Below are 20940 nucleotides of genomic sequence, written 5' to 3'. Positions count from 1 at the left end.
CGGAGTGGGTTTTACCACATCAGACTACCGTTTGGTCAGACATTGATCCGGATGATAGTTCTAGGAGCCAGTTTGAGGCAATAAACAATCCTAAAGCTCAATCACTTGTATACCATAGGATAGCTCTCAAAACAATACCACAAAGCCTGACAGATTTCAGACTGTTGTTGAATAAATAACCACTAGTCGCATCGGGTTAAATTTTTTAACATTCAAGCTTACAAAACATTCATCATATATGTCATATTATTGGCTTGATCATATTCCCTGGGGTTCCTAGTTAAGTTGATCATGGCGAATAGACCAAATCGACGTGTGTTGTTGACAGGGCTGTGAAAGAGGCAGCTGAGGTCATTAGCGTATGCTAATCATATTATATGCTCGCTAGTGCCTGGATGGCTAAAATAGTCTTGGTATTCCGATAAGCGGCGCTGATTTTCACTACAGTAGTGTTTGGGTCCCAATAACCCCAAAGGTTGGACACATGACAAACACGCAATAGTTAGAAGGTGAATGTTAGAGGTGCATGTTGAACATGATTTCAGACTTCTGACAGAAGTTAGTAAATTTAAGTTATCTATGTTGCCAGACAAGGGTTGTGCGTGTTAGATTTAATCTCGAACTAAGAGAAATGATGCACTTCTACAAGATAATGAATTAAGTGCGATGTTTGTCCCATTTTCCTGTCATGTAGTGTCAACAGTCGGCCGCATTCGGCTAGCAGACAGGAAAGAGAAACAGAAGACTAGGAACGTTATGACAATCACATTGATTTGGTTCGTCGTCCTACCTGATGAAGACGGCTTGCAACACCAGCTGATCGTCTTATATTTTTGTCCCCATGAATTTAGTTGATATTATTTGCGTGACTTTACCATTTGTTACAAGACCAGCAGGATTGTGAGTTCAGAGCCTTGTTTGCTTGAAGGTACCATTGGTTAAGACCCGTAGGATTGTTAGTTTGGAGTCTTGTTACCTTGACCTTCCTATATTGGTCAGCAGACTTGTAGGATTGTTAGTTTAGAGTCTTTGTTGAATCTTACTTGGAATGTGTTGGTTTGGTTCCTTAGTTTGGATGCGTTGACAGCCTTTAATTGAATTTGTTGAATAACAATACAAGCATATTGAATCCAGTTCAGTTTAAGTTGCTAATTGATATGCTGTGTTTTGATTATGTTTAGAGATTCCGCGTGTGACTTCAGGGAGCTATAATAGGATTATTGCAGAGACGGAGAGAGACACCTCATCATTGAAATAGATGTGGAATAGGATTCAGACATACTCATTTTATTGAGAATCTAAAGGAAGAAGAACTTAATAATATGCTTGCTTCTGATTTCAGGATTCTATCATTGCATTAACAACTTGGAATTTTCATCATTGAAATACCTGGAATAGGGGAAGAAGTCAAATAGCTGTAACATGTAATATGTTACTTTGAGGGGAATCTCAAATTCGTTCCTGTGTATGTATATCATTAGTGGCATTGACATCATTTCGCTGCTGATTCAATGAAACAAGAACTAGAATAAACACCTTGAGGCACAACTTCATTTGGCATTGAACTTGCTCTAATCTGTGTTGGACTCGAGCTATTTTCATTGTAACTTGTCAGTGTGATGTTTTGGATTGTGCCAATTGTTTCATTCACTTGATATTACTTCAGGATATTGGCATTGAAAACTTGTACTATAAAATCACTTGAGGACACTTCTTAAAATACTCTGCGAATCCATTTTTCGGACGAGGCCGTTGACACTGGTTACATCGACTTCCGATACGAAAGTACAGTTCTGGAGTGACTAAGTTAGAAACATCATAAACATCATTTTAAGATAGCTGAAACCTTTGGCTTTGAAAACCTTTCACAATATCATCACCATGTGAATGTCTTATAGGCAATTTTGAAAAATATGTTTAGAGAAATATGTTCACACAGGGATGATTATATCAATGGATGCTCACCGGTATCTTAATTGCCCGAACTATTAACACATGAAACAGAAACATACACTGCAGCACATCTATCTATAGAATAAACTGACTCTCTGTGGAAACAAATATTCATTAGTTTGTGATAGGATTGTGATAAGCTTATTGGAACGAACAGGATTTTGCTGGATAAAAACAATATTTTTATTGGATAGACTACTTACTTAACTACAACATGATGGTTTAGCCCACCGAAAGTGCAAGGGAAAGAAAGACAATATAGGATTCTTTTTTACAAGTGAAAGTCTGTTTATTTTTATATAAAGTGTGTTAGACAACGAGAAACCATGTCCAAGTGGAAGATGCAGATTTGGAAGGGGTTTCAAAAACACCTAAAGTTTACGGCGCAGTATAAAGATGGTAAGTTATATTTGTACCCACTAGGTGTTGCATGTGTTGTTTTTTTCTTGAGATGAGTTGATTAAGCTGGTTGGTATTCAGTCCCTCAGAGGTCAAATAGGAAAGTCGTGAAATTACCTAATTTCGATGACTTGCAAGAAAGCATTTCCTCTTGCACACAACCTTATAGAGCTTGCAAAACAAGGCTAGTGTCTTTCCTCATGTGATGTCTGGTCCCAGTCTGCAGATCTATTTTGTATGTTATAAAAATCTGCTCATATTACGTTCTTTGACAAGCATGAAAAGCATTATTCCATTAGGAAAGGGTCTGCAACATCCTAAAGTATTTGCGTTCTTAGTTGAAAGATGAGGCATCTAGTTACAAAGCCTTAATACTGTTAGATATCAACAATACTTCCTTACTTGGGGACATCCTGGATCCTAGGTGGTTATGACTGTACTGATGTGCATCGTAACATCGGCGTCATTTGCTACTGGTTTCAGGTTAAATCGACAATGCTTTCGACATCCACGATCCAGGTGTTTACAATCTGTACAGCTTTACTTATCACTGCCTGCACTATAAGCAACTGGTCTGAGGTTTCGTCTGAGGAGCTTGTAACGCTCACGAGCAGAAATTCTCCATGGCATACTCAAGTTTCGCGATATGGAATGTTTCAATACAATCGCATTGCTGAAGAAATTGCCTAGGAAGCTACTTCAAATTACAATACGAAGACGAAGAATTGAACTGGTGCAAAGACAGTCAGTACAAGTTTCAAGCACTATAACAAGTTGCAATAAGTTACATTTTTTCCTTTGATCTCACAAGAAAACGTTGTCGAACAAGGCAACGAAAAGCATAGATTTTAATGAGACATCTATATTAGTCGGTAGGTGTGTCGAAAGCAGATTATCGTAATGAGAATCTTAGTGGTTCATGCATGCAATGTGTTTGAGGTGTTTTAGAATAGAAATGTGTACCTCACTGTCTATATTTGTTATCTCACAACACACGGAACCCGTGAAGCTGTTATATCGCCCAGAACCTTATCCCAACTTTATCTGATCCAATCTTTTGCAAGCTCGTGACAGTCATTGATTACCCAAGTCCAGCTTCTCCTTTTAGCTGTTATACCGTATTCCTCACAGGTTATGGAAGCTTTAGATGCATCTAGCAAGGTCTGTTTCACTATGCAGAAAAGGCTCTGATTCTCCTTGTCTGCCGTTGGCATATATAGATCAACACTTAATCATGTCTCTACTGCAGCTGACTGTTTTAATTGCCACCCAGGGGCTACTGCGAGATTACTTTATGAATAAAGCATAGCAAAGATGTGCCTTAAATAAACATTCTATCAAATATCTCATCAGTCTTGTGCTGCAAGGCATTGTGTAATGAGCTAATTATTTCTGCAGAATCGCAAGATCTTAAGAAAATATTAAAATATTCTTCAAAAGCATAACAAGGAAGCACCTTTAGTGTAAAAATGCTTTCATATATCTCATCATATTACTGTTGGGCATTGTGTAATACAGTCGCTTTAATATGAGCTAATCATTTTGGCTGATTTTTCGATTTTTGAGAAAATCATGTTGAACGTTTGAAAAGAAGCTAATTACTTCGTAATCTTTTCTGCATGTTTTCAAATGATCATGTTTGGAACAGCCTGGGATATGCACCTGGTTTTGCTGCATTTGATATGCAAGATAAACCATTTACATTATGATACAGATTCTAGAATTGTTGATGGTTATATCGGTTCCTCTGCTTGCCAACTGTTGTCAAGGATAGGGTTCCTTACTTCGTCAACAAGAGCATTTCTTTAAAGGAAATCGATAAGGTACAAACATCTGCTCCTCTGACTGATTAGTTGGTTCAAAGACTGATTGTGGCACAACCACCTGCCTGGTGGATAGTCAGGTGATGGTTTAGCCATTGTGAGGGTCTAGTGTTTACCTCAAAGTATACATTTGAGAATAAAACATCCGTATTCTAATTTACAATCGGACGATGTCAGTTTATGCCTCTCTAAAACTGATATGGTTTCAGATCAGTTAATTAAGAATCTGATTGTAGTACGGACATGTGATTGGTGGATGATTGTTATAGTCAGCTGACATTTTACCGTAAAATACTTGCGGCAGTTTCATGATTTACAGTCTCTGAAAGCTACTTCATCCAGGCAGACCTGACGACTTATTGGGGAATCAGATCATTGCCCAGTATTGACCAGGTACACCGTGATCTGGTCATGGCATTTGTTCCCAGGTTAGTGCCCTTGGGCATAGTTATTGACCTTGGGTGAGGCTCTCGCTTGTTAGTTGATTATCTGCTAGTTACAACGATGGCGTTAGGTATGTATCGAGGTGAATAAAGCCCACAGGCTCATGCCCAAGCTGATGGGTCATAAAAATGAGGATTTTTTATCAATGACATTGTCACCTTTCATAAGAAGACATTGCAGTGCAGTAAGATGTTGTCACCTCTTCATATATGCTCTCATCAACCCAGCAGAAACATGGCCAGTTTTATGATTAAGGATGGGAAATTACTCCTCACATCAGGACACATCCTGTGCTTCAGGGCCGGAGCTTTCAATCAGCACTGACATTGAATCGAGTTTATGCCCTGAGTTAGACCCATAAGCTTCAAGCGTGATTGGCGGCAGTTCTTTGGTTAACTCCGGATCCAGGGCCAGTGATGTGTGCAAGGGAAGCGGCAAACAATTCGCCCTCCTACTCAAGGATGACAAGGAAATGACTTAATGTGGAAAGCAGTTGATTGCCAAGGCAAATGCCTGAGATGATTGGTCATCCAGAAGATGATTGTCAGTAAGAGCATCTTCACCTTGCATGAGAACACATCCGAGAAACCTGGGCAGATGGCCCTGTCGTCTTGATAACCGATGGGAAATTGTTTTTATGACATTAGAATAACTTATATCCTTGACTGGTATCGACCTGCATGCCATGATGTAATCTGTGTATGGATTTGTACCCTGGTCGATGCCCTTGGGTTTGTTATCGACCTTGTGTGACGCTTGCATGCCAGTTGATTATCCTTCAGTGGTGTCGGATATTCTGTTAGTCAAAGCAGCAGCTTGTGGAACATGCACAAGATAACCTTTATCGGGAATGAATCAGGCTGGTCTTGTTTATTCTTGGTTTGCGTACCTGGCGTGTAACTTAGACTGCCGAAGTTCTGACCATATTTCATTGTGTGTTAAGGCTGATATGTCTCTCCTGTGTGTAACCATCAAAGGGCATTAATGTTCAATAACAGGGCTGCTTCTGCTAAAAAAACATTCCTATTCCATCAGATCCATCCTCATTGTGGTCTCATTTCAATGCATCCGTTTACACAACACATAACAGCCTGGGTGATTGAGAATGTGGATGGTGGTTCTTGCTCCATCCGGTCTGAAGGGAAGTCAGTTCATAATATTGCGAAGGGAAGGCTGATGAAGTCCTCGGTCTATTCATCGGCTCTCTCTCATATCAGGAAGTCCTCTCAATCCAATTCGGCTGACCACAAGCATGTAATCAGTGAATCACCAGTATCTCAAATTGCTCTCGGTTGTATATTGCTGCAATACAATGTAGTTTGTTTGATTGTGTCTCCTGACTGATGCTGTCAACCTTATCTCTGCGACCACAAGTGGGTGATTCGAACCAATCGGTTGTATTGCGGCAGAAGTGATCAGATTTTGCAAGCGTTAAAGAAGGATGTAGGCATCAGCTATGTAGACCAGATTATAATACGCGAAGTCGCTAATAGGTGTCTCTACTATCTTACATTGCATATGTCTATCAACAGAGAAACTGTCTTTCAATGAGAGCCTGTACCCGAGCTTTTGACTGAGCCGTCTGATCACAGGATCTCTGAAATCAAAGCAAAATAGGATTCTGACTAAAGTCAAAATGTCAGAGGCAATACCATTTAGCGCAATGGGTCCTGTCGGCTTTATCATCCATAGCAAGCATTGGTGCATGTAATTGACTGTGGTCATCCTCCGGTCGTACTTGTCGGGGCAAAGGCTATCTTCATCATCCATTTGGCTTGTGGTGAATAAGATAGCCAGCATCCAAATTGGTTGGAGATATTTGGATGTAGACAACACACTCTTCTGCCAAATGCTTTATGTATATATCATATCATCATATCATACCACACACATGGGCCCAAATTCATAAAGGGCGTTTAAGGGTTAGACATGTACAACTTCTCTCTAATCAGTTTCAGGGCCTATTCATATTCTGTGAAGATTCACATCAAGGGCCAGAATCTGTCTATTCAGTAGTTAAACGCTGTTTTAAGCTAAACACCCTTTATGAATTTGGCCCATGGTGTTTTGGTATCGAAGCATGTTCCAGTTCCATGAACGCTAACAAGTACTTGGGGAAATATCATGTTGTTTGATAAACGTTGGGAGAAATATTGGTTATGGATCGAAATAGACTCGAACACCTGCAGCTAAACATGTCGTAATAGATTCTACAGGTGGTACTGTATTGGCCTGAATTAAATTCCTAACATATTTTTTTCATCATGCAATCTACCAAAAAAACATATCTGAGAAGATTTGACGAAGCTAATAGCGATTACTGGTAAACATTATAGCATACCATTCAGAAACAACCTTGTGCTATATCATTCTGATGCAGATACCTGACAGGTGTTCTCATCTCATCGCACTTTCAGGGAGAGTCAGTTGAGTGATGTCAGTTTAGCATCAAGTTGTAGATCCACCAGGATGTTCTTTTTATACAAATAGGAATTTGCCTACTTTTCTTACGGCCTGTACTCTATGAGGAAGACCTTTGATATTCAAGAAGAATTTTCAATTTCAAGTAGCATCTTATCTGATTTGGTTATTTAATGAACACTTCTGGAATATCTTGAGGGCTTTTCAAGCTCGTTTTTGTTGAAAATTCAAAATATTGAATAATTTAGGTTTTATCCCAATACTACTAAAACTCAGAGTTTTTTGCTAATTGCTTCAGGCTACAACAACTGGTATATAAAATACGATTACAATACATTCGTTTATAATTGGACACGTTCTGAATTTTATGAGTAGCTGTAATTCCATTTCCTGTCAGTCAATATTTCAGGGTCATAGCTAGAGGCAAATGTTCCCATGGGTCACAAAAAAGTGCCTTCGTGAAGTTTTTCGCTAACTTGTAACGAGATTAAGCCACATAAGGTGTTTTTCCCCATGACCTAAAAGTTAGCTACAGATCTCCATTTCAGTCTTATTGGCAAAATACTTGTCTGTTGGAAGCAGTTGTCCTCGCTGCTCAGCCGAGCTTTCTTTCACGATGAACAGTCGTGCACTGCGATACCTTTCTCCATATTCTCTCCCTCCATCAATTTTTAGCGGAGTAGTCAATGATACCAGACTAATCTCATTAGAGAAATCCTGTGGACAGCAAAAGAAGCACCTTTCGTAATCCTTTCCTCTCTTTCTCTAGGATTGCTTTTTTTTATTGTATTGTTGTTCATTAGTAGTGATGATTCCCACATTGTTGCTACCGATAAAAAGAAGCTCACAGAAAGGTTTTTTTTAGGTTACTAGTGTGACATCAGTTGCAGTAGCAGCTATCATTTAACATCTAATTTAACCCAATTACTCTGCGTTGGCTCGACTCTATCACTGCTTATCACCGCTTTTAGATTTGCCTTCCATCAGTTACAAGAGCTCTGCTTGGATCACATAGTCTTTTGTGACCAAAATATCTAGATCACAAAGCTTTGAAATCAGATCGGATGTATTCTGGAGCAAGCTTTTACCAAGTCTATCTAGTTACGAATATTGTCAGGTGAACGCGTTTAAGACTATAATCTGTTTGACCTGTGATATGGTGTGGGCATCAACAATGTTCCTGCAAGTTCCAGAAAAATTCAGTTGGTAAAAAGTGATATCTCTTGATGTGAAGAATGAAAAAGCAAAGACAACTTGATGATTGCGATTGGTGGATGTCTCCGATTGGTTAAATCGCAATCAGTCGTTGTGCCATCATGGCTAGGTCACAGGTCGCAGCATTATTGTTTTTGGGGGGGGGGGAATAAAGAGAAGGAGAGGCTGTATCTCGTTGGTTGTGTGGCAGTTCAGTCGTTGCCTGCATCTCTAATATGATAGTTCATCTACCTCATATTCATTGCCTTTGACAAAGCTTTGATTCGTCCTTACAAAAAGACTTCTCGCAATACGATTACAGTACAATCAGGCCCGCAGCCATCTCCTCCAATCTTATTACACTATATTCCTATATCGGCTAACCATGATCTGGCTCCATCATAAGCTGTGGACCACTAGTCAATTTCTCTCTGGGCTATTATATCATAGGAGCACAACAAAATATGTGAAACACAATCCCGCTTTCAAATCTGATCACAATAGACCTCCTGATGCATGCTTTTACTGACTCTCATAGTTGTCGTTCTTCATCACGAAAAATTATCTCCTAGTCTATTGAGACTTGTAAGAAGTATAATCCGTTTGATCCGAGATGAATGGAGAAAAACAGATAATGTACCGAACAGAAGGCAGTCTTTGATATTAGAAGATAGGTTTCCTGTCGATGTGTTATTTTCAGAGAAACCTTTCAATGCATCCTAAAGCAAAAATGCCGTTGAAAGTTTTGCTTTTGTGTGTTTGAATAAACTTCGGATTTTTTATGGAAAAAGAGTAGAGTCTTAGTCTATGACATCGGAAGGTTAGTCCCAATTCCGAGATAATCAATCGGCGTCAGTGATGTTTAGTTCCATAGTCCGTTTATAGATGCCCCTGCACTTTTTGTTACAATGTTGAAGGAGTCTGCACCCAACATGGATATTGCTATGCTGCAGGGGCGGGTGAAAATTGCTAAAGAGAATTTAGCTTAGTTTTTCCTTTAATTTCTCTTTTCTGAGGCCATCAATCAAGAAATGATTTGAGCTGAAATGTTTTAACACGTTCGATTTCTTTCCTGCTTGTACGGCTTATACTCTAGCCTTTGAATGGCATCACAAAGTGTCTGAAGCCGGAAGCATAGAACAGTAACTGTCCGTGATATCGCGTTGCAGAGGTCGTTTAATTGCATATTATATTAACAGAAAAAAAATAATATTTGTTTTGGCGGCGCTGTGTCATCTCAATCTCAGATGTCATATTGCTCAATGAAATGCTTGTTTTTTTCTGTTTACAAAGGATGTTCAAGATCTAAGCGACAGGGTCTGGCGGACATTCACCTCCGTGCGCTACCAGCTTTAGAATCCTACCTTGCTGGCAACATTTGAGGTCAGAACGGTTTCCAGTCTGTCATCCAAGAAGCTAGCGGCAAAGTCAGACAACCCTTCTCACTTTGATGTTACGCCTGGTGCATTAGAAACCATTATTGGTGATAAGATGGAGATGCTCACCAGTGTATGGTTCCTTTGATCACAGAATCACTTTAGCAAGGTTTGTGGTAATAGTTAATATTGTTCAATTTCGTCGTATTATGCTCGCATGCCTGGCCTTGATCTGACGTTAATTTGATTTTTGGAGTCTTTTTGCAGGATTGGCGCCTTGAAGTTGATGTCCTTGGAGTTGGGAGAGGGGTCCCTATTGACTAAGGTTCACTACACGTGCATGATATGATAATAAAAGTTGACTGTAAGGCGGTCTCTTTAAGATGGCAGCTGAAGTCACAAGAAAGTCGTTCTGTTAATGACCAATCTTCCGCACCGAGATGGTCAAGACCAGGAAACGTATTTGCCAGCCAGGCTAGAATGTTTTAGATTTACATGTTTGGGTTAGTTTGTAGAAAGAAATTGGGAAAACGCCATATTTGTAATCACATCACTCATAGCAGATCAGATCTAATTATCCTGGTAGAAATCTCCAAATTTGATTTCGGCAAATTGGGTCATGGGAGATGGCAATTAGCATTAAAAGCAAAATAAAATGCCAGCGTTATTGGCATAGAGTGGTGCCATTCCCTATAGGAATGAAACATTAGACGCATTGAATATTTCATACTGCATATTGCATTAGATCTGTATCGGCAGCAATTTGTATGGAGCTGACTTAGGATGGTAGCCGGCAATGAATTTTTGTCTGGAAAAGGAATTTTTAGAATTCTGTAAATTCTCAATATTTTGTCCAGCAAATGACTGTTTCTAAGACTTTTTTCGGATCCCGGAGGGTGTTTATCATTTGTCAGCCATCAATCACTGGTCTGTCTAATAAAATTTAAGGACTGTCCTGATGCTGTCAATAATGATAAAAAAGACATTGATGTTATCAATATTGTTCATAACCATCTCAATGCCCCTCTAATGAGAACACAACGTGCACAGTGCGCTACTGTCATCAGAGAACACACGGAGCCGTGACAACATTAGACCAGGGGATGTTTATTAAATGTTTTTAGTCGTCCTAAAAGTAGTCCAAAAAGTAATCGTTTTCTGACATTTGGCATAATTCAGTGCATGATAATGACACAACGGAATATCCCAGTCAATTTGTCATTCGAAGGGGTTGCAAAATTTGCCTGCGGCATCATGTTGACTTTGTAATGCCTCTGTTGACACCGTTGTCGCCATACCTCATCATGCAAAGATGTGTGCACATTTCGTTTAGGAATGAGCCCAGAGAAAATGTTGTGTCTGCCATCCTTGAAGTCGCCGATCAGTTCATCAGTGAGTGGCAGTCGTAAAGGCCATAGTCATGCAGTACTATCCTCCAATTCCATGGCCACAAACCATGGAACACTGGCTGGATGTTGAGAGTATTACTTTCAACAAAGTAAGGTACAATGTTCATACAAACCCTGATATCAATGGACGCAGCTTTGAAAGGAAATATAGTTAGTGCTAATAGTAATAGCTTTCCCGTTCCCCACTTTGAGTACGAACAGCTTTTGTAGCGATGAGAACATGTGCTGCCTCCAGCAAAACACGTTTTATTCCATCGCCCTTAGAAAGCAGTAATGGAATTTATAACACTTGTTCAATATGCTGACCATTGAATGAAACCATATGCAAGCTGCGATGGAACGTTAGTTTCCAGTACGTAATACCTTTTGTAAGTATGAAATTCCCATGCATGTACAAGGGCTGGAGAACCCCGGTACCAGACTTTCTTTTAGAAACTCTGAACGGTGGTACATGTAGTTTGCTGTGAGAATCTCAGAGTAGTGTTTCCTTGTCCTTTATGGTTGATCGATAAAAACCTGTTATTTTCCGTGCAACCATATTCATAAATTTCAAGCAGGTTTATTAAAACCTGATGAGGAATATTGATTATACTACTCCATTATCCAACCAACGGAAATAATCTCCCATTTACAGTTTTCAACAACTTATAAATCACGCAATAAAACCTCGAATAAAAAACACAATTGTGTGGTATGGCAACCATTGCCATTTCTTGCCCATACTAGAAAACTAATGTTTTAATTTCATACGTCCCAGCATAAACTGCCCACAAGTTATGATGTCCACTTTATAACGGCCGATATTGATGGTCTTATTAACGAGGTTCAGCTGAGCCTGAGCAGGACATTAATGTAAAAGCTCCATGTCTAACTGTCCCGGTCATGGGATTTCACACTCGGCGCTCTGCTAATGTGGCATATATGTTTCATGGCATAACATCGGCGATTTAACATGGTTTCACATTAAAGAGTTACATGTAGCAACCTCGAATTAAAGATATCTCTAGGGTTTTGCAGTTTGCAGTTTGGGTTGCACTTGTGGTTCAGTTGGTGTGTGCAAGTCGATGGACATTCACTGGCTGCTTTTGTTCCTGCTTTGGGATTTCTGTGGCAGCAGCGACGATAGTCTGTGTTCGTATTTCTTTCTGTGACTGTAACAGGTGAACGGCTAAAATGGACAATCTGCTTTCTAAGCTGATGGGGAATGTGCCAGTGGCGGCTGTCATGAGAAAAGGTAGGTGAACAAATATCACAGAAAGTTGGCGAAAGTTATATGTTTTAAAGTAGTTTGCATCTGATGTATTCTCACCAACCGATTCCACTGCAGTACAAAACCGCCGCAGTTTCCTGCTTTCACAGGTTTTATGGTCACTAATTTCAGAGCCTATAAATTAGATCGAAATTTATCCAATCACTGTGAAAATCATGTGGTTTCCCGCTTTCGCCAGATTTCACGAACTCGAGAGGGGGGAAAATCTTAGAATTAACGAAAAGAACTGAAAGTAGAGAACTTTGAATTGAGAGTGTCAACTAGGGCTTCATCAGCTCTATAAACAATATAGGTGATTTGTAATGTAATGTAGGGTAAACCGAAGACCACGGAAGAAACTAGACTGTGAGAGAGAGAGAAAGTCGGCGTCTCTCACGCATGAGGCCGACCAGGTCGAGTCGAACCCGCAACCTCCGATGTGACAGTCGCTGATGTTAAGTTCGATCAACGATCATAGCACTACTTTGTACTCTGACACTGAGTTCTTCTCAAACCATTGATAACTAATGTCAGCTGCTGATTGAAGCCCATGTTGAAATATTTACCCTATGCACAGCTGTGCCAAATCACAAGCTGCAATCCCGATCTTTTTGCCGACGAAGCTATCTGATCACGAAAGCTAAACGGAAAGTATTCGTTTCAGGATGGAAATATCTCTCAATTTCTTACCAAATCATCAAAGATTTACATCGAGTTATCGACGATCCCTGCGGATGTAACCAGGTCGTGATCAATTTAGAAACGTGTCACTCCTTGCTCCCAATCGGTAGTGAAATATCATATCGCAATATTTCTGATCCGTAGATTCGATATCGAGCTCAATTTGATTTTAAGATTTTGAAATGACGAACGCTTTGCCTGATCTCATGTCCCTGGTGATGAAAAGAAGATAAGTTTAAAGGTGTGATTCATGGACATACATATAGTTTGCATGTGTCGAACTGCTTATTAGAGACAAACATTGCCGAAGTACATTCTGTAGTTGATTATTTGCATTTGTGGTGATATCTGTGGTAGTGACACCAATACAACTGCTCAATCAAACAACATAAATATCCATGAGTTTGCTGAAACTTTCCAATTTTCTAAAAGTTAGTGATATATTGTTGTCATACGGATCAATTTATCATCGGCTGCATATCTTTAAATTGAGTCAGCGAACGCAGCGCATCATTTAATGGCTGAAATACAAAATTTTAAATTAGATGCGATGTTTACCATCGACGTGCCATGAATGAAATGTTTGCTTCATTTCACGAGCCGCTCAAGCAATTTTTAGACTTCATCAAATTCAATTCAATTTCAAGGTCCGTGTTTAAACTTTTTTATCTGAGAACCGGAAATTGCAAAGCTGTTTACTTAATCTGGTCTCCTGTGTACAGATTTTTGCCTAAACCAGCAAAGAATAATTAGTATTTTCAATCAGCCTGGGGAGGAACGTGATAGATCATATTGACCCTTTGATGCCCATATGATACATTGTATACAAGGTACCTCGTAAGAAGTTTTCAATTATTAGCAAAAGTTATTGATTATGCGTAGGCTACGGTGGTTGATGATATGACAAGGATTGTAAGTTGTAGTGGTCGGAGTATCCAGTCAGCCCAGCATTCATTTGATGTTTCTGTTTAACATGTAATCTGATCTGTACTTGCTAGGATAGACAAATATTTTGGTCCGGTGTGTCGATCATGCTATTCGCTTTTAGGTCCAAGCAGCTTGACGTCATGGCACAGTGCATGCGCAGGTTAGTGCATGTCGCTAGGCATGGCATTGGGTCATGCCATGAATGATGCCTTAGAAAGCCAAATGGAATATGAAAACGTCGTAGAACCTCCCGTAGTAAAGGGGTGGGAAGAAGTTGGAGGTAAAAGATGAGTGGTCTGTTCAGTTTTGCACAGATTCATCACTTATTCACAACCAAGTGCCTAACAGCATTGTGCCGCCGGAGTATAACTTAAACTCCTACATCAATTAGTAGCCAACTATTCCACTGGGAAGACCCCGTAAATAATTGATAGGCCAGTTGGGATTGCATTCTTACTAATGAAGCTCTATAAAATGCATTCGTCCATTTGGCGAAGTGGTGTTCCGCGTTTCGAGGATCAACACAGCTCATCCCAATAAAATATTGATACAGGTTAGATAGATACTGTTCATGCTAAAATAGGGCTAACTGCCCGTAGAATGGCGGCTCTGTATCATAGCCTCAACCCTTGTCCACATCAGGGTAGTCCATTTATTATCCTAAATTGACTTGGTGATGTTATTCATTTGCTAGGAAGCCCATACGTAAAAGGGCTGCCAAGTCTGGTGTGTTTTATCACGATCTAGACTTGCTTATATCAGATCTTCCGGCAAAGTCTCTCAGCTGCGTCAGGTGACACAACTATTTGCCTGGCTTACAAACCTATTTGCCTGGCTTATGCTTCATTTGTATTTCCTTTTACTCAATATCCTGCAGCTTTAGCTCGGTGTCCTTTTTCTCGCTGTCTGTTACGGCTGACCTTCACCTTCGTACCTTGCAGTTCCAATAAGAATAACATGTTTTTGCTGATATCATATAACATCATGATAGGGTACATATTGGATATTGCATCGATGTCTGTTAATCAAAATATGAAAAACTTCCTGTTCTATACCCCACTAGCAAATTACCCATCAAGCAGGCAGGTAAGTGTTGGCCTGCTTAACCTTCAACTGCCTAGTACCTAACTCGAATTTTTACCACATGACAACATTTTGCCGCGACACCTCACTTTATATCAAGAACAGAATATTTCATCCCCAATGGTGCTCTAAGTTCTTATCTCTACGGTAAACTGCTAAATCTTCACGTTTTTGAATATCACAGTATACTAGTACAGAAATAAAAACTATTGCTTCTGATTGAATGTCACAAATGATTGGCAGTGGTCGTGCATGGTTCCAATGTACCATCACATTTCACTGGCACGAACGTGCCCAAGAGGCGCGCATGCTCTCATACCCGGATCAATCACGTCTCCCACTGTTGTTCCCTTCCTGATCTCAATGTTTTTCCTGATTTGCTTCTGGGCCTTGACGTGCTGCCGCATGGTTGATTGCAGCTGCGCTGGACAAAACCAGTCGTCTTGACCGCTTATTGATTTCTCTCGGCATATTGACCTTGAGGGGCGCCTTCTTAACGCCTTTAGGTTGTGGGCAATCATGTGTCAGCTTTCCAACTTTCCCGCCGGCCAATTCGCTCCAAACACAGCAATTATACCAGTTTTGGAGTATCTGAGGAATTTTTCTTCATGGTCTATTTTGTCATGATTCTAAAAATCACTAAGGGCACGTTGTCTTCCCCTTTCCTCATTCCAAACAAACCTTTTTCATGATTTCATGCCACGACCATCAGGACATTGAACTGATGAATAAATCAAGGCTGAATTACACTATTGTGTTGGACTCCATATCTCCAGGATACACAGCGTCATGCAACAGTAATGACAAATTCACATTTCATAATGAAACATGGGACTATAATTGATTATCGTACACATTTTATATGTTGCAGAGAATGAATGTGTGCATGAATTAAATGCTTATATTTTGATCGACTTTTAACTAATTAACAGTAAATGTTATTCGTATTCTGACCATATTGTTGCTTTTTATTTTCAGGTAAGTAAGAATATTCCCAACATCAGTCCCGTATCTAAGCCGCTGTGCCATGCTCCTGTCCATCAAATTGATGACATTAGATAGACTTCTCTTCAGCCCTATATTAGTTGCCTAGTTTTTCTTCAGATGGCAACACCAGTTCTCCTCTGTTGTTCTCTTTCCAAAAAGGATACCTTTCTTTTATTGGCATGGCTATTGGCACTTTCAGCCATGCTAAAAGCTCTAATCTTGGTTCAACTGCTTTTTAAGTTATATTTTATTCATAGCCACTTCTAATTAGAAAGTTTGTGGTAATGGAAACTGTGAACATTTCTTTGAGAAAGTTGAAATGGTGATACTTGTCCTGGTCTTGTGTGAATATGATAAAGGTTTGCACACCTAAAAGGGCAGTACACATCATTAAACTTTGCTGGCCCAATGCATTTTCCATAAGCCTAATTGTAGGGGTTTTTGCCCATCATCTTGAGCCATGTTCTTGCAATGTCCTCTTCAACTGTTTAAATTATACTTTACACCGACAAAGAATGAACATTCACCAATTTCGAGGATCGCCAAGATAATTTTGTGGATTTCAGCGAAGTCGAATATCAACCAACGATAATGCTAATAACTACATGATGCACTTTGCCCAAGGAGGGCACTTTTCACTGATTTCTCTCACTTGGACCCAGAAGTGTTTACCCTAATAATATGACTGACATCTTATTTATGGAAGCCAAGCATTCTCCACTGAATGGAAAGTAAATATGTTTAGCTGATGGTGGCACTGATCGGGTATTCGAGTGGAGAGCGAGCGAGAACCATGAGGCAGAGCAACTCGTAGCATTTGTGTTGAAATAACTACCAAAGCCAGTGGTTGTGTGTCGTCTAGCTGAAGAAGTTTCATACTTTGATGAAGGCCCTAAGGAGTGCAATTTCGGACTGAAGCATAAAAAGGAGAGTGTAGTGTGATATAGAAAGGAGAGCGAGAGATGGAAAGAAGAACGAGAAAATGGCCTTCCGAGTTTGTCAAGTTCGGGTTCAGGGGTTTTTTTCAAGATGATAATGATAATGATGATGATAATAATAGGTACATGAATGAATAAATAACAAAAAAATGAAGAGCAAAAAAGAGAGAAATGTAGTGGATTCACGGGGAGTCGAACTCGTGACCACCAGATCGAAAGTCCAGCAATCAAACCGTTGAACCACGTTAGAGTGGAGATTTTCTTCCGGTCTCATAGCCAGGCTATGGCGATCTGAACCTTGTGTGAAATAGAGCGAATTTTTATTCTTCCAATTCCAATAGATTAAGCTTCAAGTGTCCAGAGGTTCAGTCCTGTGATGCACTATTTATAACAGAAGAAATGGAAAATTTCCAATATTCCGTTTTCCCATTTTGAATTGATTTTTTGAATTAAATTTCTTGAGAATCGATATTGCCTCAGATACATGTAATGCCACCATTAATAGATATTTCATGGTCAACCGCTCAAAACAGGACAACATTTATTGTCTTATCGATCTTTACACTTCCAGGCAGACTATACATTGAGCTGAGGAGGCTACGATCTGGAACACGGACTGTTACATCGAATAGTCAACAGTAATCTGCCGCTAAGCTTGGGTCCTTAACTGTTCCTTTTGACAACCTGATTGATAGCAAGGTTTCTCTTTTGATTGCCATCGCAAAACATAGATTAGTCGTTTCATTATTAGTCTTCTTCGCCTTCCCAGCGTTCACAAGACCGTTTGCTGTCACAGTTGCATTTGGTTGCATTGCATCATGGTAACAGGCGCCCGGAATCCTGGCCAAGTGAATCTGTCTTCAGCATGCTGTTCAACCTGTAGATGGGGATTGGATTAGTGGTTCAAGGTGGTTTCCACACGCCCGTGGGCCGGTAGTCTATACCTTTAAGGTTCCAATCTACTCAGAAATTCCCATCATTTCGTGTGGAGCCACAAGGTATCCAGTTACTCGTAGCCATGAAGAGGACATGACAAATGATTGAATTTGATGAAGGAGAGGTTATTCATTGGCGGAGGAAGGCTTTATGAAACTCGGCTTCCCATTTCGCTCAAAGGCTAGCCGGCAGTCGGTAGATGAAAGTGAGGAGAATCGGGAAGCTTCTACACACTAGTGACACTGAATCACTGAACGCATCACTCAACCATGTAGCTAAGCCCCTCACTGTAGATTACAGAATAATAGTTAATTTGATGACTTTATACTACATACCTCATCACCACGGCTTTCGATCCGATATCTCCCTGAACTTTAATCAACCGCCACATCATTACTAGTGCACTAGTAACCTGCCGGATACCCGACATAACTCTTCATTGCTATTGCCACGGAAGTCAATTGAAAATCCCTCCGCTGATCAGTTTTCTAACTTAAGTGCCACGCCATCAATTCATGGTCTTACAATCCAGCATGGTCACTTAATATCAGCTCAATTTCATCAGCTTCACCACCGTACCATAGCCTGTTGAGGAATTTCATGTTTCCATGGCTACCAGTATAACAAATCTTAACCCCTGGGTAATTGGTGTTGAATTTCCGGGCGGTGAGTGCTTCCCATTAGTACCGGGTCTGGTGGCTGAAGCGGTGGGGCTTCTGGTCAATTATGGGGGAATCGCACGCCGGGATGGACCAAAAAATGGGATGATAATGTGTACATGAATAAATAAATAACAAAACAATGAAGAGCAAAAAAGAGAGAAATGTAGTGGATTCACGGGGAGTCGAACCCGTGACCACCAGACCGAAAGTCCAGCGTTCTAACCGTTGAACCACCAAGGCTTTCACTTAAGGGTGGAGATTTTCTTCCGGTCTCATAGCTGGGCTATGGCGATCTGAACCTTGTATGAAATAGAGCGAATTTTTATTTCACACAAGGCTGAATTTTTGTGTGGTTGATGGAGGGTCTATGATAGACACCCGAACTGTATCAGGACTTGGTGACCCCAAACCCTGCTACTACATGGTCAACGAAGACTCAAATGAGGGTTGTGAGTCTTACACTGATAATGAATGAACTGTTTGATTTGAGCTGAACTGAGTTGTGAGTGTAAACGAATGAAACACGAGAAAAGGGTTGACGAGTTCTTGATATTCAGCACACTAATGGCTGCTGGACCAGAGCCAACCCAGAATGTCAGCGATTCTATACACATTCTGGCTTTGTCAGCTTGGTCTTGACAAGTGGTGGTCTCTGCGTCTGAACAATAAGGCTGTTTTGAGGGCTGAGGGAGTAGAAACTGACCTTTTGCTTCAAAGCCAAATGGATCTACAAGTTGTCTTCAGACACTCACATTGAAAACTTTAAACCTTATGCAGAAATAGGTGATGCTTTGTACCAGTATACATGGTATAACAACTCAAAATATGACAAGAACCAAAAATGGAGAAAGGATTTGGTCAATTTGATATCATGCGTGTGACAGACTGTCAGCTCACCACACCGGTGCCTTCTAGTTCTGCAGCTGGACCAGAGCCAACCGTTGAATGTCATCGATTCGTAACATTTCATATTCTGTCCTTGTCAGAACGGTTCTGATAAATGGCGGTCACTGCTTTTATTGTCGACTTACCATCGGGATTGATTGAGGCTATTCTGGATGTGCATTAGCGCAGGATTAGCGAAAAGATCTGTGCATTTGGAGGGAAAGATGGATGTCAGTGTTGATGACCGTAGTTGTTTTGGAAATTGTTTTTTGTCTGGGTGGGCATGTTTTATGCTTCAGATCTCTTTTTCTTCACATCCACTAGTTTATTTCCTAATTTCTTATGCGAAAGTAGTACAAAACTTTTGTACTTCTCAACAAGTAAGATAAAAAGTAAGATTTCTGCGACAGATACTCGATATCTGTTGCACCCTAGACGAATTTGTTCCCCAATAATCCAATACGCGAGTTTCTAAAAATAGCACAGAAATTTTGCAAGAAGTGGGTGAGTGTGATCATGTTCCGCAAATAGACTCCAATTTTGCGCTTTTGTTTTTCTCTCCTTTTGCAAGAATCTATCCATATATAATAACCATATCACTTTAATGCATATTTCTGTCACATGGTATATTTCTCTGGAAATCCGAAGCCTTGGTCACAACCCTGGAGCTGGAACTCTCTTAATGTTCCAAATATAGTCCAGTTCTATATCTGGGGATGGCTACTGACATTTTCGCGGCTATAAATATCCGATGGGGCTTTATGTATCTGATACCCTTGTCTAGCAGTGTGATTTGTGGAGGGATGGAAAGACATGGTCTCAATTACAGAGTGAACAAAGTGTTGGACTTTTGAATGAGGGACGCAGAAATACAATGCAGAAATATGGGTATGGACAACAAAAGAAAAGTCTCCAAGAGGCATACACCACGTAGGTTTATTTTCATTTTTGGGGCTTAGGTAGGGAAACAAACCTTGCTGTGTTGCAGTTATCACATTGTTTCCTTCTCACATTTCGAAACAAAAGCTTTTACGCCATCAAAGCTGGCAATGAAAGTTAAGTTAACACTTCAGCGGGGAAGGGGCTACATGGTCTAAACGGCCTCAAGCAGCAATTTTGGCCAATTCCAGCTTCCTGAAAATACCATTCCCCTTTTCATTAGCAACATGATTACAGCATAATCTTTTGTTCATTCATTTACTAGAACACTGACTCACGTCAAAGTCAACACCAAATGAATTTGCCAACATTTTGCCTCAGCCTAATTTGAAGGCCATCATCTCATCTAACATTATGCAAGCTCGTGGGACTCTCGAGGGATTCTAAAAATAGCGTGATGACATTCATGCAGCTAGAACATGATCAATATGTAGTCAGTAAGACCACTATGAACTCGTGTTAATAAAGCCAGAATGAATGAATCTTGATTAGTATCGTTATCAATCAATGGTGAGAGCTCGGGTGTGTGGCGGTGAGGTTGAGTGCTGGAATGCAGTTGAAACTGTTATTACTGCTGTGGTCATATCTGAAGTAGTCTTGTTTAGTGTAGTTGGCAGTTACCAACATCCTCCTT

The 20940-nt window shown here is 40.2% G+C and overlaps 1 protein-coding gene across 16 annotated transcripts in view; it reads left to right on the top strand.

Annotated features, from left to right (window-relative positions):
• LOC135489069 (Kv channel-interacting protein 1-like) overlaps positions 1–20940 on the top strand; it is a 180506-nt gene that overhangs the window by 73481 nt on the left and 86085 nt on the right. For 4 of the 16 annotated variants that reach the window (XM_064774208.1, XM_064774205.1, XM_064774206.1 and 1 more), the window contains exon 2: positions 1343–2352. The exons of 8 other annotated variants lie outside the window; for them this stretch is intronic. In XM_064774208.1, the coding sequence (XP_064630278.1) occupies positions 2280–2352 (73 nt within the window). In that variant the 5' untranslated portion in view covers positions 1343–2279. Of the gene's footprint in view, positions 1–1181; positions 2353–11923; positions 12254–20940 lie in introns of those variants that run through there. 4 more of the 16 variants (XM_064774202.1, XM_064774203.1, XM_064774204.1 and 1 more) reach the window with 3 other exon arrangements.

Source organism: Lineus longissimus, chromosome 6 (genome assembly GCF_910592395.1).
Source record: "Lineus longissimus chromosome 6, tnLinLong1.2, whole genome shotgun sequence".
NCBI classification, from domain to species: Eukaryota; Metazoa; Nemertea; class Pilidiophora; order Heteronemertea; family Lineidae; genus Lineus; species Lineus longissimus.
This window is presented reverse-complemented; position numbering and strand designations above follow the sequence as displayed.